Source organism: Ailuropoda melanoleuca, unplaced genomic scaffold (genome assembly GCF_002007445.2).
Source record: "Ailuropoda melanoleuca isolate Jingjing unplaced genomic scaffold, ASM200744v2 unplaced-scaffold5950, whole genome shotgun sequence".
Classification (NCBI taxonomy): Eukaryota; Metazoa; Chordata; class Mammalia; order Carnivora; family Ursidae; genus Ailuropoda; species Ailuropoda melanoleuca.
The window spans coordinates 85110-95631 of record NW_023233281.1 but is presented as its reverse complement, the minus strand read 5'-3'; the positions used below and the strand labels follow the sequence as shown (position 1 = coordinate 95631).

The 10522-nt window shown below is 49.4% G+C and overlaps 1 protein-coding gene across 1 annotated transcript in view; it reads right to left on the bottom strand.

Annotated features, from left to right (window-relative positions):
- The window catches only part of MYOM2 (myomesin 2), a 106197-nt gene that overhangs the window by 38322 nt on the left and 57353 nt on the right, over nt 1-10522 (bottom strand). Inside the window, exons 17-20 of the mRNA XM_034652412.1 lie at nt 5512-5639; nt 3291-3474; nt 2195-2369; nt 838-965 (exon numbers count right to left, since the gene is read on the bottom strand). Of these exons, the coding sequence (XP_034508303.1) occupies nt 838-965; nt 2195-2369; nt 3291-3474; nt 5512-5639 (615 nt within the window). The remainder of the gene's footprint in view (nt 1-837; nt 966-2194; nt 2370-3290; nt 3475-5511; nt 5640-10522) is intronic.

Sequence of the window (10522 nt, the reverse complement as noted above, 5' to 3'; positions counted from 1 at the left end):
TTCAAGTAGGAATGGTAATGTTTGGAAGTCCCTCCCGGGAAAAACGGACAGGTTAGAATAATGACCTTCAAACAAAAGAAGAAGGATGTTTTGTTATATTGCCCACCTAAGTCGTATCGGATTGGACACTCCTTTGGTTTTCCGTAACATGACTTTTATGTGTTGTTAGGAGAGAAAGTTGAACTTCTGAAAATGCATTTAAAATTTAACTGGAGACAAAAGTAATTAAAGAATAAAACACTTCTGTCAGAAATGAAAGGATATCGGTACAATTCAAAATGAGTAGCATGTGACATTCATGCCCCCACATGTCCCAGGGCATGTGTTTGCGTGTGGCCCATATTGTATGAAAATCACCGGGGTGACAATCACAACACCCACATTCCAGGGCCCACCTCTGAAACTGGGTCCCAAATTGTTTGGTTTGATCAAAATCATTTTTCACTGATCATTTATGAACAAAGCCACGAAGTTCACATCACCGTTTCGGATTCTCTGAGATGACTGAAGCCCCTTGAACTAAGACTAGCTGGAAAGGCCACTGATGTTTTTCTAGCTTAGCATCAAATTTGAAAGAGACGTTCATCCCCACAGCACGCACGTCAATGCGGGCACGCACACACACAGGGACGTGTGACCTGCAGTGAAACCACGCGTCCCCAGTGTGCGCTCTGCCGGTGTGTCACCACTCCTCCCTCACCCCCGTGTTTCTGAGACACGTGGCTGGCAGATGGGACGCCTCCCAGGACAATGTGTTCTCGGCACCCTGAATGTTTATTACCACAGAGCGTACGACGTGCCGCAGAGCCAGACCGGGAGCAGCGTGGCCCACGGCTTACTCACTGAGGGCGGCCTGGACTTTGATGACGTCGGACTCCTGCGAGTTCTCGCTTGTGCCCACAGCGTTGACGGCCTTCACCCGGAACACGTACTGCTCGCCAGTCGTCAGGCCGTGCACCACAAACCTGAGCAAAACACCAGTCAGGGGCGTGACCACATGCCTCAGCCTTTCCCCGCCCTCCTCCAGTAGAAGTAATAATCATGAGAACACTCCAGAATTTATCACTGGGACTAGAAGGAACTTCACTTTTTTGAGTTCTTTATATATGCATACTATATACCCACTTTCCGTTTCAATGTTAGTTAACGGACACAAATCAACACCAGGGTCAGGAAGGAAGGCCGTGATGCCTGGTTACAACGGGGGCGGGAGCAGCACAGGTCGGGGACGCAGAAAGCAAATGCCTGCAGATCCTCAGTACAGGTCACTGGCTTTGTGAGACGGCTGTCCCAGCTGTAAATGGGACCATAGTCCCTACCTCCCAGCATCACTGCAAGCATCAAGTGGGAACCCATGTGGGAGGACCTCTGCACAGGCCGGCACCCTGTCCGCGTGAGCACGTCCCGCTCGCCTCTAAGAGCCCGCAAACCTTTAGTGATCATTTACACAACTCTGGCTCAAGAATGCCATTTTAAGTTTTTTGTCTTGAGATCTCTGCATTTGTTGCCCGTGGACTTGAAACAACATCTAACCGATACTCTTCTCAGTGATATCTTTCCTTCCTGGCCATGGCTTTTCCCAAGTTCTTTTTCTTAAAAAGTAGATTGAAAAGGGAATGGTGGCTGAGCCATCCACGATAACCCATCCGCCGTGGAGAGTCTGACTGCTGCCTCTGTTTACCTGAGGAACATACCCTGGAGAGCGCCTAATAAAGTCAGACACTCTGCACACTCGGCAGGAGCGGGGGAGTAAACCAATGCAGGGGGCAAAGATGCTCTTCCCCATCCAAGATGAGCCGATGCCCCCCCCGCCACAAGAGAGGAGATGGCCCCCCGCTTTGTTTCAATTGGTGGCTAGAGCAGAGGACTGTCAGTTATGTGAACAAAGCCATTTTAAAAGTTTGAAAAATCAATACAGAAAAGTAAAACGCCTCTCGAGTTGCAGCTGCTGTTTTAACTTCCCTCTTGGAAGGTAAGCCTTAGCTGCTAATGACGACAGAAGGGCCAAGGTTCTAGAGTTCTCTCATCAACACACTAGTCGTTTCAGCCCCATGCCCAGAACCAGCTTGTCAGCTTTCGAGTCCTGGCCCCTGGAGAGCGGGGAAGAAAACACACTCGTGTAGGAGCCTCGCAGGTGTGTGGCTCCTAGTTGGCTGTGCATTCTTCCCATGCAGTGAGTCTGGGGCCCCCGCACCTGTTGTAGCCGATGGGCTTGTGATTGCACGGCTCCCACACATTGGACCCCGCCACGCAGCAGTCCACATAGTAGCCGAGCAAGTCCTCCTCGTGCTTAGGCCTGTCCCACTGCACCACGACTGACGTCTTCGTGTTCCGCGAAGCCAGTACCCGGCCGGGGGCAGAGGGGACAACTGTGCAGAGGAGATAGAGCAAGGAACCGTTAACGGTGTCTGAGTTCTGGAAGCTGCACCAGAGACCCTCAAGTCCTTTGTCCACAGGGAATGGCTCCCCAAAATCTGGACAAGGAGGGAGGAGCAGGGGAAGTGGGCGGGTGCGGGGGGGAACGCTGACACCTGGGGAGGCCAGGAGGTGCTGGACCCTCCTCTGTGTCTTCTCAAGTCCTACCTGACTCACAAATTATAATCATGCAGTCTCCTATACCTGCCCCCCCCAGAACCACTAATAAGCATCTTCTCGTGACACACATGCTTCAGCTAACAGGGTAGTAACAAATTAAGGAGGGCACACATCGCATGGAGCGCTGGGTGTTATATGCAAACAACGAATCATGGAACACAGAACACTACATCAAATACTAATGATGTACTGTATGGTGACTAACATATCATAATAAAAAATTTAAAATAAAAAAAGAAGAAAGAAAAGAAGACACAATTCTATAAAGATTGGCTAGAACCTGTAAAGGGATTCAAAATCGAATCATGATTTGACCCTGGATTTTCTCTGCAGGGCGATTCAGAATTTCTGTAATTCCTGTACGCCTGAATCTTCAGAGCAGGGAACTTCGAGCCACGGGGGCCAGAAACTCCAGTGTGTTCAAGGTTTTTCAAAAAGCAACTAATGCCTAAAAATATTTCTAATCCATTTATTAGTCTCATAAAAATAAGATGGAACTTTGGAGAAATGCTGAGTACCAACCAAAACACAGCAGAGGGATCTCCATGTCTTGTCAACTGAGATTTTAAGGCAGCTTGAATTGTGACTCATATACAATATTAGTTGTCTTTTTCAGCACAATGGAAGAGCATCTGACATCCCTCACTTGGGGCCCGTCCCAAACCGTGGTCACTCACCAACACGGCTGTACTCACCGATCATGTCCTGAGCCTGGATGGGGGCGGTGATCTCCGACGGGTCACTCAGGCCATGCTTATTGGCTGACAAAACCCGGAATACATATTGTTTCCCTTCAGCAAGGTCAAAGACGGCATACCGAGGGGACCGCACGGCTGTCTGGGCATTGACCCGCTGCCAGGTCCCGCTCCCAACCACGGACTGCAAAGAGACCCAGGATTAACGTGAGGAAGCCAAGAATTCCCCAACAGCGTGGTGAAGGAAACACTCTGCTCTAGCTAGCCAAACTAATCTTCAGGGGTGTCCAGGCAGTGAAGCATATCCTGGGCCATCGATAAATCAGTTCTGAATTTTATGAAAATGGAAGCCAGTTTGGAAAAGTAGGTAAGAAATTACCCAAAGTTGGAAATGCTTACCAGTAAAAAAATTGTATGTGAAAGCAAATAAACTGTAAAAAGACTTAGGGGAATTAATACATAGGTTGTAGTTTTAGCAAAGTAGACTGAACTATAAAGGATTAAAGATAATTTAGGCTATTCATAAAGTTCCATCACAACTCAGCTGGTCACATTTCAATTTAAAATTTTCACTATTTTAGGGGCGCCTGGGTGGCTGAGTCAGTTAAGTGGCTGACTTTTGATTTCAGCTCAGGTTACGATCTCAGGGTCATGAGATCAAGCCCCGCGGCAGGCTCTGTGCTCAGTGTAGAGTCTGCTTGAGACTCTCTCTCTCCCTCTCCCTCTGCTCTTCCCCCTGCACTCCTCCCTCTAAAATAAATAAATAAATGTTTTAAAATGATAATAATAAATAAATAGAATAAAACTTTCACTATTTTGCCGCTAGTATCGTTGTAATAAGATAACAGCAATCTAAATAAACAGCAATAGCACGAGACACATCACGATACATTCACACGTTTGAAGCATAGTCATGGGGCTATCTTCTAAAGATCTTCCATCAGATGAGAGCGATTACACCATCTTGCTAAACGTGACACAGGATGCAAATTGTACCTGTGACGTATCATAGCCCCCAACGCCGCTCCCCGCTGCTGGCAGCAGCTGGCCAAGCCAAAGGAAGCCCCAGTGATGCGGCCAACTGTTCAGAAATGTGTCTGCTAGGACTCGGTGGCAGTTGCCTCTAGAAAGGACCCCAGGGGACACTCTTCCTCCTGGAACAGCCCACATTTGTGTTGACCACTGGCTCTCTCGTGATGCAAAGACCGTACATTGTCACTCAGAATTCAAGAGCGAGCATCTACCCTGCGTTGTTCCAGGGACAGCCACCACGTAACACAAGCGGAAGGTCAGAGGGTGGGTATGCGTCCTGGAGCCGCGTCCCAGAGCCTGACAGAGCTCGTTCCGTTCCCATGTCTGCTCTGAGTCACCTGGCTGAACTGCACAGCGTTACTGTACCGTCTGCTCCTGTCACCTGCCATCTTCCCTACGCGTACGCCATGCCCAGCGCGCTCCCTACCACACTGCAGTACCATTGTGGTGTCACAGAGCCAGTCATGGGATTGGAAGGACTCTAAAGGTTTCTCTCACGCTATCCCACAGCCCAGCAGCTGGTCAACAAGCCGAGGAAGGGGTCCCGAGCTGCATCTAGTGCAACAGAACAGACTAAAGCAGAAGAGAGTCCTAGCGTGAGTATGGACGTCACTGTCTGAGACCTTGCTACTTATATGCACATGCGTGTGTGTGCGTGTGTGTTCGCGTGTGTGTGTAGGGCTGCACTACACAAGCTGCTTCTTCCCATGTGTCCAGAGCTAGTCTTCAAACCAGTGAGTCTATCACCACTTCATCTGGAGTGAATTCCTGTACAAGACTGCCACCAAGTGGCCACATGGCTTATTACAAACTCTGAGCAGCCGCAAAACTGCCCTCCTGCCCAGGTCTCTTGCAGTCCTCAAAACCTGTGCGCTAGAATGTGTCAGCAGGAAGAAAACTTAGAGATCCCCCATTCTGGTGGGGGCACTGGAGCCTGGAGACATGAAGTGACCGATTTGCTCATATGAAGGCAGCAAAGCCCAGACCAGGACAGTGTCCCCCGATGCCCACGTGCATGGCAGGGGCTCACCGTGCAAGCACAGCTCAGCCATTGCCCTCAGCTCCACAGTAACAGTGGTCAAGCCTGTGATGACTGACCCAATGGTTGCTCATCTCTAAAACACACAGAGTAGCACAATGTGAAATCCTACAGACAGCTGCTGTCTCAGGAAACACGACCGCAGGATACCTTCTCGATGAAATACATCAGCGGCTCCTTGCCACGGGGAGCAGGTGGGTCCCAGCTGAGGACAACATATGTTCTGCTGATTTCCGAAGCATGCACGTTGGTGGGAGGCCCTGGAATCTGAACGTCGCCTGCAGAAGTGATAAAGTCGGTTAGCGCTGGACGAACCCCAGGTCACCCCATTCGCTGGAGCCCATCTTCAGAGCGCCGTCCCTTGGGTACGTTACCAGGCACTAAAGAACTGCCATGGTAGGGTTGTCCTTTGCTTCATTTCTATTTTGGGATAGCAAGCCAACCATTTTTCCCAGCCAAGTATAATGCACTGGTTAAGATCACCTAATTATTTTTGTTTCTAATATAAGCCAGTTCATTTAAAAAAAAAAGAAGAGTCTTATCCAAATATCTTGCAGAGTTTCAGCTGGAAGGGGAGGCGGGAAGATTTACCCAGAAAAATAGGGCATTTAACCGGGCTTGGAGTTCTGGCTGTGCTGGGAATCTGTGCAGAGAAGGTAGGAGCGGTCCATGTTCTGCCAAACAGAACCTTGTGGCATGTGATTATCCTTCCTCTAATGACCCTCTCCGGTTACGCTCCTCATGCGCCATGCCCTCACAGCACTGAAACCGTGTATCAACTTCCAGAGTGCAGGGTTTCTCCCTCCCTAGGTGGATCTGTGCCACGTTCCCAAGCACCGTAATCTATACCTATATGTTTGCAATTCTGGAGTGACATCCGTCAGCTTTTTGCAGATAACTAGGATGGAATATTTGCAATCAGAGATGTCTGCTGTACCTGTCTTGTGACACGCACCTTGTTTAAATAGGACTTAAGGTGTCAGGGGTGTTATGTTTGGATAGGAGAGCTTTTGCTACAAGGTGGAGGTTTTCCAGACCCACAGTCCTTGTTGTTGCGATACAAAATATTATGAGATTCCAATTAAACTAGCACATAATTAAAATGGTTTGAACGTCCCCAGGACATCTCTGAGCCCTCGATATCCAAGTGCTCCCTCAGGACTGTGCCGTGGGCACGCATTGGACAAGCCCGTGGAGACAGCACAAACAGGCCTGGTTTCATTTCACGGGAGTCCTGTTAGGGAGCGTATCCCGTTTTACAGGCCCCGCGGGCACGGACACACGGCATGGCCTTATCTAGGAGCATTCTGGCAAGTGGGTCAGGTTTCAAACAAGGAGTCAGGGTGTCTCCAGGGAAATGCCAGTGAGGGCTGGGTGGAACGGGGCCTCGGGACACCCAACAGGCCTGCTCTGGACCAAAGTGCTGTGTCCACACCTATAGAGATGCGGACACGGGCCCTGAAGAGAGAAGATGCAGGAATTTGTCCTCGGGCGATGCATGCCGAGCCCCCATGGCTGAGTCTGATTTCCTTCAGAGGTGCTGGAGGAGGCAGGAAGCCAACCCAGGGACTGGAGGGAGGCTAGGCAGGCAGTAAAGGCGGCGAGAAGAGGCAAAGAGCCTGCACACAGAGCTACCTTCCAGACCTGAGCCACTCGCTGCTTCCAGACTCAGCACGCAGCTTCCAGACCCAGAGACAAGGGAATAAGAAGCATTCCATCTGCTGCTGGGGAAGAAGGAAGAGTCCGGTTTTTGTCAGCAGGGAACCTCTGATTGGGGTCAGATGGTTCAATCCTGGAGCTTTTCGGGACCACCCTGGGCCACACAGTAGCAGGAACGCCAGAGATGCACAGATGACCCCAACCACGGACAGAAGAGGAGAGGGTTCAAAGGGCCCCGGGGAGCAAGGAGAGGCCAGGGAAATGAGCCAATCTCTGTTATGGACCCTCCTAACTGCTGAGAGGAAAGCACGGACAGAGAAGCAAATGAAAGCAAACCAAGTGGTGCTTGGGTGTCAGAGTTGTTTGAGCGTCCGACTGTTGGTTTCGGCTCAAGTCATGATCTCAGGGTCATGAGATCAAGCCCTGTGTTGGGCTCCGCACTCAGCGTGGAGTCTGCTTGAGATTCTCTCTCCATCTGTCCCTCCCCCTCAAATAAATAAATCTTTAGAAGGAAGGAAGGAAGGAAGGAAGGAAGGAAGGAAGGAAGGAAGGAAGGAAGGGAGGAAGGAAGGAAGGAAGGAAACAAACAAAGGAAACCAAGATGAAAGGAAACTCCAACTGCATCACCCAGGGTCTCATTCCCCACGGACCAGGTGCCCCGAGCAGTGGGTGCTGCCGGAGCCTCTGCTTCGGTCACGTAATGCATCTCACAAGTCACATCCACATGGGGTGAAGACGGAGCTCAGAAAGCCGCATGCTCTCCTGGGATCCCCGGGCTGTGGGGTGGCAGGACAGGGGCCCAGGCCTCTGTCCCCCGATTGCAAATCCTGCCTTTAGTTCTACCCACCTATGGCGACCACAACCTCTAGAGGCTGCCAGGCAAGCTGTATTAGGAATTTTCAGAATCCCCAAGATGACAGAGCTCGAGAGAACACACACGTGTAAATGAGCACCGCACCGGTCGGAGCGCACGATTCCTTCAATGCGGCGGCTGCAAGCCACCGTGCCCTGAGTGCCAGGACATGGAATTAGCAGAAGGAAACTGGTCTGGCCGTGGTCCGCAGAAGCCTGCTCCGGCTATCCCCAGAGCCCAGTGTGCATTTCTCAAGGGACCAACGCAAGAAGGGCTGGAAAAGTTGGATGATATTAAAAGAGGAGCCCTGACAGTAATTCAAACCTTTGAGGAAGACAGAAAGATTAAACTGATTAGAAAAACTAAGCAAAAAAAAAAAAAAAACTTAAAATAGGAGAGGAGCAATTTTTTTAACCAACAAAGGAGTGTTCTTTTTTCATTAAAACTAATGGCATTTACCAGTTCTTTCTAGCTAACACAGCACGAAAGGAAACAGACGGGCCTCGCTGAAGACAAGAGTAAGGGTAGAGACAGTAAGGACTTCCTAACAGCGCCCATTTGAACCCAGAAACGGGTTGCTTGAAAACATCAGGAAATCTTTTTCTCTAAGGATTTTTTTTTTATTAGAAAAGGCATCTGTTGGTTAAAGTGAGTAAATAAATTCGTGAACATCACAAGCCCTAAAGCAGGTCACAAGAGCTTAGGCTTCTTCCCAGGTCTGCACCTATCGCGGGAACAGCCCGCGCAAAGCTCGCCGCAGAGAGTGGGCGCCCCGTGAGGCTCAGTGTCCCCAGCCAGACAGCCTTCCAGCTCAGGGTCCTTGCCTCACATGACCGAGCCTCAGGAATGTCGTCCGCAGTAGGCATGTGATGCAGCCGCGTTTGAGAATGCATCAAACGAAATGAGGGCACAGGCCCCAAGGAGCCAGAAAACCTGCCTTCTCATAAGAAAGGAAACGGAAGAAGAAAGATGACAAATGGTGTCTGTGACTCTATTCCAGTCGGAAAGAAGATCCACTGTGTCTGTAAACCAACTTCCGTTTATTGGTTGGGAAGAGAAGTCTGTTACGAGTGTTAGTTCTGTATTTGATACTTCGTAGCCGGCTATTTATACCCAACTCACGTCTATCTATGCATGGAGAGATAGCTCTTCTCCCTGGAAGGGCACCATTCCCATCGCGGGCAGCTCGGTTATACTATTTCATGCCCTCACTGCCTGGCACAGTGACCCTTACATCATGCGGATTTTGCCTCCTCGTTGGGGATAGTTTTATTTGAATGCCTACGCACCCGTGTAGGAGAGCTCAGATGATTCCCTCCTCACTGATCCCATCTGCCCGCTGGAGGTGATGAAGAGAACTTCCCTTCCCTCTCTCATGTCAAAAACGCACGTTTCGTGCAGGCCAGTCCACTACAAGAACATGGCTTCCTCTGTAAGTAGGAGCCAGATTTTACACGTTCAAATAGCCACATTTCAATCTGTTATTTAAAAGGCCTAGTAAGTCAACCTTTCCTAAATTATTTTTCTTTTGTTACTTATTTACGGGGCATCTCCCCCAATTTCTGAGTATGTCCTGGAAGTGGAGGTCTTAACTAAGACTTTATTTTTTTTTAAGATTTTTTTTTATTTATTTATTCGACAGAGATAGAGACAGCCAGCGAGAGAGGGAGCACAAGCAGGGGGAGTGGGAGAGGAAGAAGCAGGCTCATAGCTGAAGAGCATGATGTGGGGCTCGATCCCAGAAAGCCGGGATCACGCCCTGAACCGAAGGCAGACGTTTAACCGCTGTGCCACCCAGGCGCCCCTTAACTAAGACTTTAAATGATGCCGTGAGTTGTCCCTCTGAGAATTACGTGTTCTTCTCGAGATACTAGAGAAAAACCATAACAGGTGCAGAAGATCGAATGTGTGGAGACCATCTGGGGGCAAATATGAAAATCGACCAATGAACTCCTGAGTCTGCAGCTCTCTAGGGAAAGACTGCTTGGGACCACAGCAACTGTATTTACATATATGTAAATATATATGTATTTTTAGGACTGCAGCAATTTTAAAGGAGAGCTTCAAAGTACATCTCCTGAGGCACTAGCTCCAAATTCATGTTTCTTCATTTGTAACTTGCTCATTGTCGTCTATGAACTCTCATTATAAGTCTGCTTAAAATGTTTGGATTTCTGATTAATAATGCCAGGTTCCCCTCCTTAATAAATCGATCCTCCTAGCTACCTCTGAAAGGAATATCAAAGAGAAGTGTTCATAAAATCCAGTATAAATGAGGGAAATGCAAACTTTCAGGCCAGGGATACTGACAGGAAGAACTCAGTCCATTTCAGCTAAAAGGCTAAGGATAAAATTTTTGCTTAAAAAGAAAAACTGAAGGAGCTGGGTTAAGATGGCGGAGGAGCAGGGGACCCCTTTTTCAGCCGGTCCCCTGAGTTGAGCTGGATAGGTACCAGACCAGCAGGAATATCCACGGAATCAGCCTGAGACGCAGGAAGATACATCTGGATCTCTACAAATGAACATCTCCAGCGCTGAGTATCGAGGTACGAAGGGGGGAGCCGTGAAACCGCGCACACTTATCGGAAGCTAAACAGAAGGGGGAGGGAGCCGCCGTGTCAGGGCGCCGGGAAGCGGTAGCCACCTGCA